Here is a 19608-nt window from a genome sequence, read left to right as displayed (position 1 = left end):
GAGCCTGATGGCTGTCTTTAAGCCTGTTGTAATGTGTTTTCACACTTTTGAACCTTCTCCTGATTGGAGGAGAGAGAAGTGAGTGTATCTAGGGTGTAATGTTGGCTCCCTTTCTTTCCTAGGCAGTGGGAGGTGTAGATGGAGTGCATTGAGAGGAGGGAAGTTTGTGTGATGTTCTGAGCTCTAGTCACCAACTTCTGCAGCTTCTTCTGATCTTGAGCTGAGTGGCTTCTGCATCATGCAATGCATCCAGCAAGTATGCTTTTGGTTATCAATTAAAAATAGTATCACCCCAAATTATGGCAGTTTTCGAGGACATTGATGAGGTGCACTACTGAAATACTGGAACCTTTAATGAGCGGTGTAGTAATTTTCTTAACTGATTCTTGAATTCAATTCCCTCTCCAGATCAGTGAATTAATGAAGAATTTTGATGCCGAGTTGCGGGTTCTTTGCCACCAGAAATACAAGCTAGACATTGCTCTAAAGATGGCTGACCTGAGGCACGTTACACTCTTTCAGGAGGTTCTTCTCTTGAAAGACTTCGAAAAAAGTGAGGACATTCTACAGGATCGTGTAAACCAACGTATGAATGAACAGATGGAAACACAAGTAAGTAACCCATTCACTGGTCTTTTGACTTGTAATTAATCAATTTTAACTTTGATTAAATTCCTTTTTCTCAGTTTACATCTATAAATTAGCAATCGTAACCAGCAACATTATTTTCAGAATAAGGCTAGGTTTTTGTACTGGGATGTTACCTAAAAGTTCGATTTTAGAGATACATATATTTCAGGAAAGGATGAACAAGCTGTGCAATTTTCCTTGAGGAAAGACTAAGGGCTGACCAAATAGAGGTCTGTAAAACTGAGAACAGTCTTGAGGGATTGGATATAGAGGGAATGTTTCCATTGGAGGAGGAAAGTATAACTAGAGCCCATAAACATAAGAGACTCACCAAGAAATCTGTTGTCTTTAAGCCAGTTGGTGTGTGTTTTCACATGCTTGTGCCTTCTCCCAGATGGGACAAGGAAAAGAGAGTGTGTCTGGCATGTAATGGGATCTTCAATAGGTTGACTGCTTTTCTTAGTCAGTGGGAGGCATAGATGGAGTTCATGGAAAGGGGAGGGAAGTTTGTGTGATGTTCTGAGCTGAATTCACCTCCTTCTGCAGCTTCCTCTGATCTTGAGCAGGGCCAGTCTCAGATCATGCCAAATTCAGCAGTAACTTCCTTACACGAAGAGTAGCGAGGTTTGTACTCACCAACATAGGCTGTGGTGAAAGTGAATTGTTTGCATCCATTTCAAAGGAGAGGATAAGCACACAAGGGAGAAGAAAATAGAAGTTTGTGTTGAGAAATTTCAATGTTAATGATAATTAACATTGCCATGTACAATAAGTATTATTGTATAATATACACATGCATTAAAATTCTTAAAAAAACAAATAAAAACGATTATGGTATACATTAAATTAAAAATAGATAATAAATACAAAAGTTAATAAATATTCATAATTCAAAAGAAAAGTAAAAAGTATTACAGTTATGCAGACCTGCTTGCCATGTCAGTGTTCCAAGGTCTGCAGATACACCAAAATACCATTTGGAGATTTCCCTGTCCCAGATTTTCGTTTTGAACACGTTTACTTTGATTTGGCTGGTCCACTCCCACCATCAAGAGGAGATACCTATTTATTTGCCTGTGAAGATCAAACTACAAGATGACAGGAGACCAAGTCGTGTTTATTTATCGTAAAGACGACAAAGCATATTTACATAAATATGTTAGAATAGAAGTTGAACACATTAAAATATTTAAAATATCTTGAGATATGCAGTAAAGGTCCACGGTATACTATCCACATATGTTCTGGGAATTTGGGAGTCTGATGGCTTTGGGGGGGGAAAACTTAACCAATCTGAATGTAAGAGCCCAAGTGCTGCAGTATCTTCTACCAGATGGTACTGATCCAAACATACTGAAAGGAGTAATCACCGCTGTTTTGGGAATGTCTGCTGGCTCGACTGGGATTTTGTAATAGGCTCGCACAAGGTTGATTTTCGTGAACGCTTGCTTGCCATGTAGGTTCACTGAGAAATCCTGCAAATGTGGTCAGGAATGGTGTCATTATTTAGGGTATGGTAATCTCCAAATAAACTGCCAATCTCCTTTAATCTTTATTGGGACCATATATAATGGTGATGCTCAGCAGTTGTTAGGGCCCCGGACTATCCCCAGCTCCTCCATATGATCAAACTCAGCCTTCACAATCTTAAGACAATCAAGGGGTAGCCTGCACGTGGAAGGAGGAGATCCATAGGTCTGGATATGATGGGTTGCCGCAATTTTGATGTCATTGTGCTGCTATGAAGAAGTTACCAAGGAAGGAAACAGCTTGAGCAACTCCTGGTATGGGCAAGCACTGGGTTGGAGACTTATTAGGTGAGTGATGGTTGTTGCAGAGTGACGAATACAGCTCACCTGTGGCATTTTATGAAACAGCTTTTATTTTTTTTAAGATCCACCAGCGGAAAAAAATTAGAAAGAAATCTGCACCAATAAAGTGTTTGGAAAACTTTGAGACCATGAAAATCCACTGAAAAGGTTTCTGGATTCCAAAATCAATCGTAACTGACCTCTGGCCAAATGTCTGGATGCTCATTGTTCACGGCAGCAAGAACAAATGCTGGGTTGGGGTGACAATGCTCTTGAGAGTGGAAGGAACGACTGATATCTCTGCACCTGAATCAATGAGCTATTCTTTACCAGAGAGATGGTTATTCAGGAAAAGGCAGTGGCTGGTTTGCCCATGGTCAGCAGTCACTTCTACTGCCGGGCCTTGTTTCCCAGGTGTTGTTTGTCCCTAACCCACAGGATTAGATTTGAACTGGAAACAGGGATGATTCAGCTGGGTGATTAAAGGCTCTACTTGCAAGGTGAGCAGTGCAACTTGTTGCTCTGTTTTCTCTGGCTTAATGGTTGTTGCCTCGACTGCACCCAGCTGCATTGCAGAGGTAATCTCCATGACACTGTCGGCCCAATTTGTGAGTTCATCGATGTTGGTCAATTGAAAGATGCCTTTCAGGTGCCCCTTGCGTGGGCATGCAGCCGAGGAACATTTCCAGATATTGCTGTCAATCCTCTCATCTCTAGCTAGCTTGCACCATCTCTGCAGCATTTGTGATGGCCACCTATCACTGAGATTGCAGTAGTTCTGCAATGTGGGATTGATTTGAAAGTTGCATTTGCTCCAAGATGATTGCTTTAAGCATGTCATAAGGAATAGTTTTGTCAGGTTTAAGCAACACATCTTCTACCTCACAATCTGCTCCAGGGAGACGAGCCGTGAGCAAGCGAAACTTCGTCCTCTGACTAGTGACATTCAGGGAATTAACCATGCCTCTAGGATTGAAAACCATGCTTGTGCGTTGGTTGCAAAAGGGTAGGGACATCGAACTTGACTTCCATGAAGTTTCTATCGTCAGGCATTTCCATCTTTGCCAGGAAGGTCCTGCGAAATAACAGGGTAATGAGTTGTAGAAACTGCTAAATCTCGCCACAGAAATAAAAGGTCAAACGATATTAAGCTCAGCAAGCCGCATTGTGTCTTCTTTATTTAATATGACTCCGTTAAAGCCTTGCTCTCCAGCTCAATCCTGCCATGCACTGCTTCCTGCTCATGATCACAACACTGTCCCTGTCCCTGCTCCTGCCTTGCAGGCTCACATGTTTGGATTCCTGGGCATCACCTCCGGTGAGTCACCTGTGGCTACCAGCCCTCGCAAAACACGCCTCGGCATGTGGCCACAACACCTATCCCTGATTTCTCTCCATACAGCTGATCCTTTAGCCATAAATGCCACATCCAACTCCCTTTTGCATATATCTAATGAACTGGCCTCAACAACATTCTGTGGTAGGATGTTCCACAAGTTCACAACTGAATGAAGAACTTGAGTCTTAAATGGCTAACCCCTTATCCTTAGATTGTGGTCCTGTGTTCTGGACTTGCCCAACATTGTTCTTGTATCTAACCTGTCTAACCCTGTCAGAATTTTGTATGTTTCAATGAGTAATAGATGAGTTAGACTTGGTATTGAGTCCAATATTGGACATGTAGGTCAGGCAATTCTGTTGGAGGTGTGGACAATTCTGCATCTCAATTTCACATTTTGACAGATTCACATTAGGAATGTACATCAAAATAATAATGAAGGTGTGTCAATCTTTGCTGACTGACACTTCCAGCAAGGACAATCACACTTCCAATAGGAAAGAATAAAGACAGCATAAGGAGGTGTGTTTATATAAATGCAATTTTTCCTGCAAGTTGAATGTTTCTTGCTACTGTAGAGGTCATTCTGGTATCATACTTAATCATAATTCCATCCTTCAGTCCTCAAATCTGACAAAAATTGGCATATTTTCTATTACAGATGAAATCGGAGGAAAGTTTTCAGCAATTAGAAGCCAAAAAGCGAGATATTGTTAAACTACAAGAGAAGGAAAAGGCTCTTTATGCAGCCTTTCAGATGTCTTTGGGAGAAAACAACAAGCACACTGATTTTCTCACCAAAGTCTTCAAGAAGAAAATCAGACGAAGAAGAAAGAGTGAAGCAAAAATTTCTGCAGGTGTGGACAGGACAATGTTTATTTACTTCACATACTGATCAAGATTTCTTTATTGTTATGTATTAATACACAAAATCTGTTAGCTATTGTTTGCTGTAAAGGCACATAGAGGCATCACTAGCCCAATGCCCCCACCAATAAGAGAAAGAGAAGTAAAACCAAATCCCTTCAAAGACACCAAGTGTCTGTGGATTTGCCTCGTGCAATCCTGCAGCCACACAGCCTCCAGTCTTATTAACTGGTGAACTGAGCTCCCAGTTCTGAACCGCCAACACAATAGGAAGCTTTCTGTACCTGAGGCCCTTCAGGAGCCCTTTTGCCCTCTGTACCCTTATGAATCCCGGCCCTGACACCTTGTTCCCGTGCGTCTGCCTCCAGCAGCCTGGTGTGCGTCCTTCAGCTGCCAGTCTCCAGCATCCATCAGCTTGCATGGGTCTTTCAGCCACTGATCCCCTTGCTGGTCAGCTGCCTTGGTCACCTTTCCTGTCGGGGTGTCTCTCACATTTCTCCTTCTCAATTGAGAGAAGTGTTTTCCTGCTCCGGTGTGCTAAACCAGTCTGCTAATCCTCCAGAGTCTGCTGCCAAACATCTTGGACCTCCATGGTGGTCCATCTTGTCCCTTCCACAAGCTGTTTAAAACCTGGAGTCATTGACATCATGACTAGACAGTAGGACCCTGCAAAGGGGCACGGTCTCTGCTCCCGCCCGCTCTCTTGGGTCTGCACCAGCAGCAGTACTGAAGTTATCACAGCTCCAGTTTATCAAGCTCTCTCATTTCCATTTTTTATAGGTTTAACTCGGAACTTTTAGATTCCAAAAGTATAACTTTCTGACTTGTAGTTTTCAATATAACAATTGAATGTTAACCACAATGGGAAACCAAGTAAACATGGAGATTCCTTTTGTTAGTCAGTTCACAATGAATGATGGTAGGGGTACGACTACTGCCTTAGTGCTTGTGAGGTATGTAGAAGGAAGCAAAATAAATCCAGGTCAGGGATAGATGTTGCATGGGTGTGAACTTCAGGATAGTGGTGTCTGTAGAAAATTGCCTCCCTGTTCCTTCTTAATGGAAATCTCATGCATGTTGTTTAAATGAGTAACAAAGCATCCTGTCAGTCAAACACAGCACAGACATTTCAGTCTGGTGGTGGTAGAGATGGCTGTTGAACTTGGGAATTGTGCTCTCTTAATGACAGTGAGTACTGGTGAGGGTTGACATAGGATGTATCCTAGAGGACTGGGGACTGTTCTATGAGGCTTCTGACTTGAATATGGTAGAAGATGGAACAGGCTGGCAGAGAGACTCCAGCAATGGAATGTATGGATCCTAAAATATTATTTTCTCAAAAGTAATATTTCTAGCAGAACTATCCCTTCTTTCATTTTTTTTTGCATGTTAGTCTTGCCCCTTCAAACAACATGTCAGGTTCAGTCCTTTCCATGTAGGTCACCAGTTGTAGTGGAGTGGACAGTCAGATATACCAGCATCTGACACTGGACATGCAGATATCTGAACCACACTGAGCTCCATTGAAGCCTGTCCCAATTTTCCCACATTGTTGATGCTTACAGCCCTATTCATTTATGGTAATTAATTTATTGTCATATACATAGGTATATACACAAAATTCTTGCTGCAGCCAAACAGGTATTTCAGTTAAAAATTCCAAGAGTATACATTAAATTACTCCAGTACAAAAAGAGAGAGAATAAATGCAAAAGATAAATAACATACAATTACAATTAGTGCAAGAAAAAAAATGGTGTTTTAATAGCGCAGACAGATATTTTTGTGATAATGGAGTAGTTTACAGTGGGGATAGTATGAGAAGGTTCAAGAGGAAGCTTTTGGAGGAAAAAAAAACTGTTCTTAAACTCAGAGGTGTTGGACTCCATGCTGTCCTTTTGTACGAATTGTTCTTGTTTTTTCCCACATTGCTGACATTCCAGTTCTATTACATAATGTGGTTTCAGTCCTCTCACAGTGCCACCAATTCTAGTCCTTTATTTCTATCTACATATTGTTACCTTTTCCAATCCTAAATTCTCATACTAATATAGATACTTGTCCTCTTTGTGTACAAATATAACTGGGCATCTCTGTCTTTACCCTAAATATTAATAACAGCTTCCTTCTCCAGCTGCTTCTCACTGATCTTTGTGCACTTTGAGCCGCAGAGTATTTTAACATTGCTGCCTGTTTCAGTCATTCTCTCATGTGCTGCACACTTTTCTCATCCAGTTAAGGTTCTGGTTTTATCTTGCTCTGACATTGCAGTGAATCACACTCTTCCTTTCTTCTGTCACACAGATAGTTCTGGCAGTACTTTCGATGCCACCATTGTTTTTGTCTTGACACAAATTTTAACTTACAGGGTCAGAGGAAGAGAGTGAGGAAGAATCAGATGAAGAGTTTGGCTATAGTGATGCAGAGGATGAATCAGATTCTGATGATGGCGGAGTGGACGACTCTGCTTGCCCAGAAAGTAAGTAGTATATGTTTTCTCTCTTTTTGTGGCTTCAGCAAAATCTGTTGACAAGATTTTATTGAAATAACTTGAATTAAAAGGACCTTGCACTTGTATTTAATCTTACCACGTCATTAGCACTTATTTCTTTTGGACAGTTTGGTTCCATATCCTATCCTTCTCTCCCTCAAGCCTTCTCTATCATCCTGATACATTCCTACTGCCACTTAATCCAATTTCTGAGGCTTCTACAAATTATCCTGAGTCATGAGTTCCACTCACAGATGTTGTCTGCTTACTGATTTTCTATTTTTATTTTTTGGGTAATTGAGGTCCGCTGACCCAAGCAGTTGAAATAAGATTTTAAAAGTTTAGACTCAGCAGGAAGAAGCGGATTGGACAATTGAAGTCAGGTGACCCAAGCATTACTAAAAGTGAGGGACTGTGTAGCGAAGTGGTCTGAATCAGGGTGGCAAGGCTTTGGCTCAAGAGACTTCAGTGAGTAGGGGCTGAGATTGTGGTACAGGAGTTGAAGTAAGGGCCAAAATAACACTGGAAATTATAAGATGGTGAGCCTGACATCAGGTAAATTATTGGAAGGTATTGTAAGAGATTGGATAGCCAAGGACTGATTAGAATATAGAACATTACTGCACAGTAGCGCAGTACAGGCCCTTTGGCCCTCAATGTGACAACCTATATATTGCTTAAAAAAAGTACTAAAATCTCCCTACCCCTCTATTTTTCTTCCATCCATGTGCCTATCTAAGAGTCTCTTAAATGCCCCTATTGTTTCAGCCTCCACCACTATCTCCAGAAAGGCAATACAGCCATCCACAACTCTGGGTTTATTAAAAAACAACTTATCCTTGATGTCTCCCCTCCCTTCCCTTTGTACACATGTCCTCTGGTGTTTGCTATTCCTGGCCTAGAAAACAGGTGCTGACTATCTATCTATGCCTTTCATAATCTTGTAGAGATCTTTCTTTAAGTCTCCTCTTATCCTTCTATGCTCCAAAAAGAAAAGTCCCAGCTCTGCTAACCTTGCCTCATGACTTATTTTCCAGTCCAAGTAACCTCCTAGTAAACCTCCTCTGCACCCTCTCCATAGCTTTGACATCCCTCCTATAATGAGGTGACCAGAACTGAACACAATATTCTAAATGCGGTCTCACCAGGTTTTTTTTTAAAGAATTGCAACTCTGCTCTTGAACTAATTTCCCCTATTAATGAAGCCTAGCATCCCATGGGCTTTCTTAACTATCCTATCAACCTGTGCGGCAAAATTGAGGGATGTATGGATTTTGACGCACTCTTAAATAACCAACCATTAACCCTGTAACTCAGTCTTCTGGTTTGATTGAGCTCCTACTATAAGGGTTAAAATTTATTTCATGCTTGCAAGCAAATTCTGATTGTTGCTTTCAAGATGTTGTTTACATATTATTTGAGTGACATCTATCAACATCTTCGAGCCAAGGATTTACAGCTTGTTAGAGAGATTAGAAACGTTAGTTAACCATAACCATATAACCATTTATAGAGCGGAAACAGGCCATGTTGGCCTTTTGAGTCCGCACCAGTTCACAGATTTTGTGCGCCCTCTTCAGGCATTGGTCCCGGTAGATCTTCATTCAATAATGATGGGAAAAGCTATGCTCCAGAACTATGAGAAATGCAATAAACACGAGGTTATGCATGATACAATATAATTGGTTACATCATGCCCCAAAAGTTAAATAAATGGGACCCAACAGTATTAGACAGATGTTTTCGCTGTAAGAAGAAAACGGGAACAACAGTACATATAATTAATAAAAAACTGGGGGCAGGGTTCTGTGAGAGACAGCTTTTTACAAAATGGTAAGGAATTAGAAAGTTCCAACAATTTTATTGATCATCTAACATGGACTTTAGTAAGGCCTCTGACAAGGTTCCACATGGGAGGTTCAAATGCTTGATCTTCATGGTGTGGTCACACCTGATTTTCTGCCTGGGCACTCTCCAGCCAGATGACATTAACATTGACTTCTAGATTCTGCTAACCTGCTCTCCTATCCCCCTCCCTTCCCCGTCTTCTTTTCCTCAGCTCTCCACCCCTTTCCCTCTCTATTCACCCAGCCATCTCTCCTTCCCTTGCCTGCTGCTGTGCTCTTCCTTCCTGCTTTTGCAACCATACTCCTTCCCCCACACCTACCCCTTACCTTTTCGGACACCTGCCAACAGTTTTCCATCCCTTGATGAAGGACTCAAAACTGAAACGTTGTTTTAAAAAAATCTTTACTATATAAATGGAGGGGGGCGGGGGGCTGTGGTGGCAGGTGAGGTCTATGCCTGATATCCCATTCACTTGGGGAAAGTGCGCTCGTAATACATCGCCTCTCCTTTCTCAGTGTAGTGATCGCCATGTGGCCACTGTATGGCTTGGCAGGAAGGAGATCACTGCAAATGGTCTCTCCTACTTTAATGCGTCCATAGCAACACCTTTTCTTCAGTGTTTGCTACATCATGGTGCGACCAAGTATCCAGCAGTATAACTGGATGGATAGGCTGCATCCCTAGAGAAAGAAAATTCTGCTTTTAAACCCGGGCAGATGGGGCTCGTTAGCTTCATCAGGCCATCCATCTAGGAGTGGGATGCTCCGACGTAACACCTTTAACCCAAGGACCTGGCTGTCACCGTTATAACTTGCTAGGCCATGGCAGATTAACCCTGGGTGTAATGGGTGGGGCCAGTAATGCACACACTGCACTTCACCTATCAAAAAAATTCCATTGCACAGGCTCGAAGGACATGCCCATGTCTACGATCCTTCCTAAATCTTCATTCATGAAGCCAGTCCATGAATGATGAATATAAAGAACACAGAGTTTCTCCAGCATTGTGTTTTTACTTCAACTTCTCTGACAGTCCCTAGATCCTTGATGGTCAGATGTCAGCATTCCACCAGCCCCGGATATCCTCCCTCCCTCCCTCCCTCCCTCTCCTTACTGACTTTCTGATTAAATTTTTTTTTGTTTTATCAAAGCATTTAAAGTTAATCCTTTAGTATTGTTCCACATGATTTAATAATCCAATTAGCCGAAAACTAATAGAACCTGCTGTGTAATATTCCATCAGTACAGCTGCATGAACAATGTTATTTGCTTTTGAGAAAAAAAGTCCTGTGTAACAGCAGGTTGTGCAAGACTAACAAGACATATCAGCAGCGTGGAGTAGATGGGAAGTTTGCCTGTTCGCAAGAAGCACTAGGTTTTAATTTTTAAAAAGGCAGTTCTTGTAAAAAATGCAATTCCATGCGAGATATGTGAACTTTTGCCTACTTTCGCCAAAAATAGATGGAAATATTCCATAGATAGTATCTTAAAGGGAAGGAAGTGGGATGATGTTGGATGAGAATGATGAATGCAAAACCATCAGCTTTAAAAGTGACAGTGGACTGGCCAAAAACATTTTGAATTGAATTATTTACTGATATGTGCACTGAGTTAGGAGTCAAACTTTATTTTTCAATCCATCCAGGCAAGTCAACCTATGTTTATGTAGAATAAAATAAAAGCGCAAAGCTTAATGTTGCAAATAAAAAGTTCAGTTAAAACAGTGCTAGGGTATCATTTTACTTATGAGAGGTCTGTTCAAGAGTCTGATAATAGCAGGGAAGAAACAGTCCTTGAATCTGAAGGTTTACGCATTCAAACCCATGTATCTTTAGCCAGATGGAAGGGGAAGGAGAGTGAAACTGGGGTTGGATGGAAAAATCCCTTTTTCTTCCTCTTTCTAAATCTATCATGGTCAACATGGTAAAATTCTATCTGGCGAGAAAGATCAGGAAAATGGATTCATGTGAAACTTTTTGGAGTATTTTGCCTCAGTGAATGGATTGAGGCACAGTGTTTTTTTTAAATTAAATGGATAAATTTGCCAACCAGGTAAATGTACAGTGTCAAAAGATTTTAAAAATTAGGTTTAAGATTGAGCATTGGAGGTAATTTGGTACTTATTCAGGGCTCTTGAGAGAGAATGGGGCAGTTGAATTAGAGCTGGACTGATCAGCGGTCTGCATGAGATCCTTGCTCTGTAAACTTCTATGGTTGGCATTAGGGTTTGAAAAATAATTGAACTAATAAGATTTGTCACCTGCCCTCTTGACACAGCATGTGACCCAGTATTATTTGATAACACCCTTCAACTTCGAGAAAGACGATTGGATATTGAAGACGTCTTAGCTGAAGAGAAAAAAACACTGGAATTAATAAGGAAAGAATATGATATGATTGCTAAAAAGGTCTGTTCCATTATTTTCCCTCCTGTTTTAATATAATTATTTTAGATATAGCTAAAGTGCCATCCAACTTAGGCCCAAAGCCCCCCCAGTCCCCTCCAATTCATCTAATTACCTGTCTCTACAACATTGTCTGACAGCTTGTTCCATATGCCCACCACTTGTCAGGGCCTGCCCTTTATCAGGGAGTCGAGAGTACAGCTGTCAGAAGCAAGTGAATGGTCCACCTCAATCAATTGTTTCATTTTCTTCTCATGCATCTTGTTTTTCAATTCCACTATTAGCTATAAAAGAAAATAAGTAATTAAAGAATACAAAATAAACCAGTCCATCCTTCAAATTGTGTTTGCTTCATATCATGGGTAACTACTTCAGTCTGCATGATGGCATCTCAGTTTGCACAATTTCACTGGGTACCCCTGTATACCAGCTGGTAGACCTATTCCTTCTCTGCTCCACTGACCTAGGGTCAAACCCCACCCTGACAGAATGTCTAACAGGCTGGTAGGTTAATGCGTCGGTGAGAGGTAAAATCTGAAAGGAGTTTATGGGAAAATAAGCAAAATTGAATGGGATTAGCGTAAATAGGGGAGTGATTGTTGGCAGAGGGCTTGTTTCCTGTATGACCCTGACTCCACTTTTACACCTGGCATTGAAGACATTCCTGAAAATTCATTCTTTGAACTAAACCTTTGGTCACTGTTCAATGTTTTAATTGGCTCTTTTAATCTTAATGATGGAGACCATGGCAAGCTCGAGAAGTAGTTAAGTACCAAATACTTGTTTTCGGGAAAACAAACTAAAATAAAAGTTTGAGCTTTTAATTTTATTTAAAAGTGTTAGAGCTCCAGTAGGAACACACTGACCATTGTTGCCGTTAATATTATTGACCAAATGTTGTGTCAGTTGTCAACCCACATCATATTCCTCAATGTAACTGCACTATAATCGCACAGGTAAAAGTTATTGATGGGGCAGTAAAATCTGCAAAACATGACCTGGAGGTTTTGCAACGAGAGAAACAACAGAAGTTGAATGAGTTGTACGTGGTTGTTCCTTTGAAACTGCACCAGGTAGGCGACTGATTTGAAAATATTTTGTAATAAAAGTTAATTTCAACACACTGGAGATTTAATATGATCAAGGATACAGAAAACCAAATCTCATGCATCACCCATTAACATTTTAATATTGGCCACATCATCTTGAGACATAAAGAAAGCACACATTAACATTCAGTCAACTTGCTCATAAGGAAAGTAGAAATGGGAAGATAGGATACTCCTGCTTCTGATGGTTAAGGGCACATTGCACCTGCTTAAGCAGGATAGGGAGTAATTGTTTACTTTCATAACTTTAATGTTATCAATTAAAGGTTGTGACAAAGGTGGTTAACATCTATATCAGGAATTGAAAAATACCTTCTACTTTCTCTTACTACGGCAGATAGAGTACATTGTCAATGGAGACTTGCCAAATGATCTCGTATCTGGGCTAGTCTTCACCAATATGGCTCTAACATCACTACAAAGGCGGATCAAAGAACTAAATGTGGAGAGGACAGAGCAACGAGAGCTGTATAAGCAAGCACAGCAGAAACATGTCCAACTTCTCCAAGACAAGGCAGAGATGACAGCTGAAATAGCAGGTAATTGGCCAAAAAAAAATGTATGTTATTGTCGGAAACCAATTCCAATCTGATCAATGAAGTAGTGGTGGGGTCAGAAGACAAGACATGAAGGTCAGTGTTAATGCTGTGCTGTAACTGAACCTGGTAGCTGTAAAGATATTGAAACTTTTGCATATTGACATATTTTGCTTTGAAGTATTGTTGCAAGGACTTAAAGTTAAAATTTTAAAGCTTTCGATTAAATGTTTGAAATGGAAAACTGTCAAGTGTAAACACCTTATCGATGCTCCATTTGTTTTCTCCTGTTGCCATTACGTGTTGGAGTGGGTACTGAGAGGGGCAAGTGTTGGGATGGTAAAGTTTTCCTTCTAATGAAACTCCCCAAATCAGATAACTTGCTTTTTTTTGATGGTTTTGAGGTGACAGATGAGGTCAGTGTGGGGACCTCAGATTCTTTCATAGAAAGAGCAGAATAACACCTGCCCCTCCAAAATCCTTCTTTCCTGCTTAGAGCAATCATTGGCCAGGGATTCCCAGGAGTCAGTTATGATGTCACATTTATTAAAGTGGCAATATCATAATTCCCCCCACTGGACAGAAGGGCATGTGAATGACATAGCCTACTTAAGGTAGCACCTGAATGGAACGAGGGCCTCAAGACAAAGATGTTGAACTGGGAGAATTGGTTTGCTCATCTTTTTAGGGGATTTGTTGGAGATATTAAAATGTTAAAGACTTAGCAGGGTGTAGATGAGATCACTACTGCACTGTAAACCATGAGTTTTGTACTGGGCTTGAGGCTTTGATCTTCAAGCACCATTTCCTGAGTCAGTCAAGGGCTTGTGCTAGTGCATTGGAATCAGTCACGAATTTCAAGTTTGCCCTCAGAGAGCTGACTCCCCATATGTGAGAAGTGATCCACAATAATCAATATCTTTTCGTTGCAAGAGAATATTGTTGTATAGTGGAGTCCTGTTGGTAGAGGAGGACCTTTGTGTGGTGGATGTTGAGTTTAAAACTCTGTCCAAGCACGCACAAACACCAGTATTGTCTGCAGCCTAGAGCTTATCTCTCTAGGTTAGGGTGAACTTGGAGTGTAGGGCTGGGAGTTGAACAGTTTCCCATTACTTTTGGAGATTAATTCCACTCCAGCAGAAAATTTATAGGAGGTGAGGCGCAGCATTGCAGCAAGAAAGATAATTTTAAAAAATCAGAGCAATGACATTGCCTTGATTGATGCCAACCTTCACTGATTGGGTCTGTTGTAGACTTGTAGGGATGATTGCTTGCATGGCACCATTAAGCGAACAGCAGATGAAGACTGAATTATGTAGGCCATAGAATTTATGGAGGTCCTCTACTGTACCTCCTATTTGAGAGAGTCAAATTCACTGTGTGTAATGGTTGGTGTTGCTTCCTACATTATTCTTCAGTTTGTCACATAGTGAAGATTATGTTCACTGTGACTCAAGAATGGGTAGAATTGTAAAAATGAAATGGGAACAACAATACATGCAATTTGGGCATGTACAAAAGTGAATACGTTTTGGGAAGAACTAAATCAGTTATTAAATAAAATCACAAAAAATCCAAAGATCTTTCTTTTAAGTAACATAAAAAATAAAGAATTAGGCCTCAAATTGGATAACACGCAAAAAAGATTCATTATGATAGCCTAAGCAGTAGCAAAAAATGTATACTGTCAGCTTGGAAAATGGAAGAGAGCATGAGAATACAGCAATGGTACATGGAAATGAATAAATGTATTCCATTGGAAAAAAAATAACATATAATTTAAAAAAAATAAAGTCACATTGTTTGAACAAATTTGGGAATCATACATGGAACATAAGAGAGAGAGCTTGCCTCAGACCTCCAGCCCCTAAAATGATAAGAAGACAAAACGACTTGATTCAGTGATGACACATTTTTCTTGTTTGTTTTTCCTTTGTGTGAAGACATTGTTTTATTGTATTGTATATATTTAATATTTATTGGTTTTGGAGGGGGGTGGGAGGGAAGGGGGGAAAATGCCATTGTGTATATTTAATGAGAAACATTTGTACATATTTTGGTTGATATGATTCAGTGTGAAAAATAAAAAATTATTTTTAAAAATGGGTAGAATTCCCTGCTATGTGGGCCAGCTCTTTGGCCCGTGGGAGGAGACATTTGAAGAGGACCTTGATAGACAGCTCAGGTTGCAAAGTCAGTTGAGCAGTAATTGGCAGATTTCATTGTGGTTCCGTTCCCATAAATTTGCAGAGAAGTCCCAAACCTATTGCAGTGCATGTGCTGAGCTAAAGGTGATCTCTGCTGTGAAGTTCTAGAAGATTTGGTGTGATTTCTACCTGAAGTCAATGGTTCTTCCTAGATATTGACTGTTGGTAACTTGGCTCTTGGAGTTCTAAAGCCACAGGTGGTAAGGAGAGGTCTGACTGCATGGATGTGAAGTCATGGAATGGGGAATCTCTGGTGACCCTCTGGGCCCTGGGACATCCTGACAGCTTATCTAGTATGGCCCACTCTTTGTAAATGCCTGTTGAAATCGTACTATGTGGAGGAAAAAAGTGTGTGTTCTCTAAATAGGAAGGTTGCAAAGCTTGCAATAAATAAGTCAGTAAAACACTGACAAATACTGCAAGGAACTTTAGGTCTATCTGAGCACTAAAATCACACCATGAGAGCCCTGATTACAGTCTCTAACATGCTCCCAGTCTAACAAGTGCAAGGTGGTACACTTTGGCAAGACTTGCACAGTAAGTGGTAGAGCCTTGGACAGTGTTGCAGAAGAGGGATACCAAGGAGCACAGGTGGATAGAATGGTGAAGGAGAAATAGGCAAAAATCATAATTAAGATATGTATATAACAATTCCCATTTACTTACTTTAAACCCCTGGGATTGAAACCTTGGGGTCCTGGGATGGTTCCCTTTTCGATGTTGTATTTACTTTGTTACCATTATTTTGCTTATATTAATTCCACTCCTGATCAACAAATTGGCATTGATGCAGTAAGGTGAATAGTATTCTTCTGATTTGTTAGTTTTCTATTATTCTCTCCCCTTTTATTAGTAATTTAATCCCTAATCAGTAAATTTATCCTGCATTCCTTTCATTTCCCAATTTCTCCTTACACTTTTTTCTGGACATCTTGTATCTAGGAATGTGAATACCCAGTTCTGGCAGATTTTATCACAGCGTAATATTCTTACGTGGCCACTTGTGCTAGCAGGTCACTAGTCTCATTTACCACACTTTGTTGACACAAATGTATTCCAAAATACTGTCAGTCTATCTCCACCAACACAACTATGCTCCTAGTTACTCACCTTCAAGCTGCCGCTCTCTTCTCTAAGCACTTGTTTCCTCTTTCTCCATGTTACACACTGGTGATCACCACTATAACACTTTAGTTTTAAATCTTCCAGCAAGGATGTTGGCCCCAGACGTCTTGTTATACAACCTATCCAAATGAAATGGTTCCCTCACCCCAGCCTGGTCTCAATGCTACATGAATCTGAGCACTCTCTTGCAATAGAGTCAGCCATGCATTAATTGGTTAACTTCTATTCTTGCTGATTTGGGAATAATCCAGAGGTTACCTCCTTTGAGGTCCTAACTTTTAATTTCTTCCCTGTAATTGCACCACCAGAATTGGAAGAAAAGTGCCATCAAGAAATGGTTCGAAAGTTTGGTCGTGTGGTTGATCTGGAGGCACTGCAAACTCTATCAATAAACATGACCTTAGAAGAATTGAAAGAAAAGATTAAGATCAACAACACTAACTTCCACAGAAGGACAAGACAAAGAGAGGTAAGGAAACTTCCCTCCACGGACGCTGTCTGGCCTGCTGAGTCCCTCCAGCTTCTCTATTTGGTCCATTTGACAAGGTGCTTTAAATGAGGCTACTTCACCAAATGAGAGTCCATGGAATTACAGGAAAGATGCATGGGTAGAGCATTGGCTGATTGGCAGGAAACTGAGTGGGAATAAAAGGATCCTACTCTGGTTGGCTATTGGTTACCACTGGGGCACTGCAGGGATCAGTGCTGGGGCCACTTTTCACAATGCATGTCCATGATTAGAAATGAAGAATAAATGGCTTTGTGGCCAAGTTTGCAGATGATACAAAGATAGGTGGAGGGGCAGATAATGATGAGGAAATGGAGAGGCTCCAGAGGGACTTTGATAGATCAGGAGAATGGGAAGAGAAGTGGCAAATTAAATACATTGTTGGAAAGTGTACAGTCATGCACTTTGCTAGAGGAATAAACAGGCAGATTATTATTTGGAATGTGGAGAAAATTTAAAATGCAGAGGTGCAAAGGGACTTGGGTGTGCTCGTGCAGCATAAACCTAAAAATTAACCTATAGGTTGAGTCGATGGTGAAGGTGGCAAATGCAATGTTGGCATTCTTATCTACAGGATTAGGATGCAAAAGCAGAAATATGTTGAGGCTTTGTAAGGCATTGGTGAGGTCTCACCTGGAGGATGGGGTACAGTTTTGGGCTTCTTATTTAAGAAAGTTAGTGCTGATATTGGAGAGGGTTTAGAGAAGATTTATAACAATGATTCCTAGAATGAAGGGAGTAGCATATGTGGAAACAGCTTTGGACTGTACTCCTTAGAATTCACAACAATGTGGGGGGGGGGGGGTGGGGGGTGTGTGAGAAAAATCTCAAAAGAAGCATTGAGAACATTGATAGGCCTGGACAGAGTAGATGTGGCAAAAAGGGAAAGACTTTTGAATCAAAGGATGCCCATTAAAAACATGCAGAAGAATTTATTTAGCCACAGGTGGCTGTGAGGCCAAGTCATTGGGTGTATTTAAGGCAGAGTTTGAGAGGTATTTGAATAGTCAGGGTGTCAAAAGTTTGGGGAGAAGGCAATGGAGTGGGGCTGAGTGAGAGAATGGATCAGCTCATGATGGAATGGCAGTGTGGACTCAATGGACCAGATGGCCTACTTTGCTCCTATATCTTATGGCAGTGGTTCCCAACCTTTTACTTTCCACTCACATACCACTTTAGTATTCCCTATGCCATAAGTGTTCTGTGATTAGTAAGTGATTGCTTAAGGTGGCATGTGATTAGGAAGGGAAGGTTCAGAATCACTGCTCTAGACCCAATTGTTACTGAAATATTTTACTTGAGAAAAATTGTCATTGGCCCATTTCCTTTGGAGTTATGAAATTGTGCACATAACTAATCAATTTGGAATGATTAAAACAGTGGTTTTCAAACTTTTTCTTTCCACCCACATACCACCTTAAGCATTACTCCATTACTCCACTTCCTAATCCAAGTAACTTTACAAAGAGCAGGATTCTGGAACAGATCCTTCTGAACACTACCGGTCACCAACCCTCCAGTCGGAATGCACTTCATCTACTATCACCCTCTGCCTTCTGGGGGAAAAAGAATTCAGAAGCCATACAGCCAAGTTTCCAAGTTTCATGCCAATTAACTTTTAGGATGAGCCTACCTTGGGGAACTTGGGAAACTTTCCTAAATACCTTCAATCTGTTTTTGTCACCTCCTTAAAACTTTATCTTGACTCGTTAACTGTTATAGATGACTTGACCTGCAGAAGTTTGACTGTGCAAATTCTGCCATACACTTTTAGAGCATTTTTAAGATCGTAGTAATAATAAGGCTTCATCACATACATGACTGGACACAGTGTCTAGTCCATTAATGTAATTATGAGTTATATTTGATGATATTAAATAATTATAGCAAGTGCTTGTACAGCAGTACTATGTAAATCTGCAAAATGTTTTCCAAAGCACCAGTTTACAAAGTGTTCTCAGGAACCCTGACACACCTTGGGGATTCCCTGTACAGATTAAATGTAAAATTAAAAGTACTAATATTAGAGTTTAGTTTTCTGTATTTCAGTCATGCGTTGAATAGGTCCTTTTACCACCAGATCCTGAAAAACTAGAAGATATGTATTTTTTTTTACTCAATGCAGGACAAAATAGCAGAACTGGAAGCTGAACTTATCCATTACACCAGACAGTACACGTGCAGGCTGGATCAGTTGAATATGTTGATGATGGAAAAGGAGAAGATAGAAACACATTTAAACAGTCAACAGAAGAAAATGGTAATGTGAGATTATATCAAGCAGTCCGATATATTTTGCATTTTTAAAATTAAGAAGTTGTAAGTTTTTTTTTACTAATGAGGCTGTGTGTGTGGAGCTGAGGAACAAAAAAAAAAATCACGCTCAGTTTGTTGGACTTTACCACAGGCCAATGCAAATATGCCAGATTGTTGTCAGCTGAAGTTCAAACCAGGTTGTCATCACAGGGAATCTTAATTTTCCAAATATTGAATAGAAAAGTCAGTGTGGAAGTTCAAGACAGGGTTGAAATTGTCCTATTAGGTTTAAGATAGTTATAAAAAGAGAAGGCAAGACAAAGAATATAAATTTGGACTTGATGCAAGTGTAACTTTGAAGGTACAACACAAGAACTAGCTAGAATTAATTTGAACATGCTTGATGAAAGAGGAATGTTAGAAAAATGGGATGTTTCTCAGTGTTTTGCAAGAATCCAGGACATGTACTCTTTTAA

The 19608-nt window shown here is 40.4% G+C and overlaps 2 protein-coding genes across 5 annotated transcripts in view; one reads left to right on the top strand and one right to left on the bottom strand.

The window, feature by feature from the left end:
• The window catches only part of LOC138738724 (cilia- and flagella-associated protein 44-like), a 127084-nt gene that overhangs the window by 104372 nt on the left and 3104 nt on the right, over positions 1–19608 (top strand). For all 4 annotated transcript variants that reach the window (XM_069889504.1, XM_069889503.1, XM_069889501.1 and 1 more), the window contains exons 26-33: positions 409–612; positions 4442–4637; positions 7016–7126; positions 11264–11394; positions 12348–12464; positions 12838–13039; positions 16677–16837; positions 19002–19136. In XM_069889504.1, coding sequence (XP_069745605.1) covers positions 409–612; positions 4442–4637; positions 7016–7126; positions 11264–11394; positions 12348–12464; positions 12838–13039; positions 16677–16837; positions 19002–19136 — 1257 coding nt within the window. The remainder of the gene's footprint in view (positions 1–408; positions 613–4441; positions 4638–7015; positions 7127–11263; positions 11395–12347; positions 12465–12837; positions 13040–16676; positions 16838–19001; positions 19137–19608) is intronic.
• Positions 6285–19608, bottom strand: part of grtp1a (growth hormone regulated TBC protein 1a) — a 393930-nt gene continuing 380606 nt past the window's right edge. Inside the window, exons 9-11 of the transcript XR_011341712.1 lie at positions 11507–11675; positions 11247–11335; positions 6285–7170 (exon numbers count right to left, since the gene is read on the bottom strand). The gene's annotated coding sequence lies outside the window, so the exon portion shown is untranslated. The remainder of the gene's footprint in view (positions 7171–11246; positions 11336–11506; positions 11676–19608) is intronic.

This window comes from Narcine bancroftii, chromosome 7 (assembly GCF_036971445.1).
Source record: "Narcine bancroftii isolate sNarBan1 chromosome 7, sNarBan1.hap1, whole genome shotgun sequence".
Taxonomy (NCBI): domain Eukaryota; kingdom Metazoa; phylum Chordata; class Chondrichthyes; order Torpediniformes; family Narcinidae; genus Narcine; species Narcine bancroftii.
The sequence above is the reverse complement of the archived record's forward strand: the minus strand, read 5'-3'. Positions and strand labels throughout refer to the sequence as shown.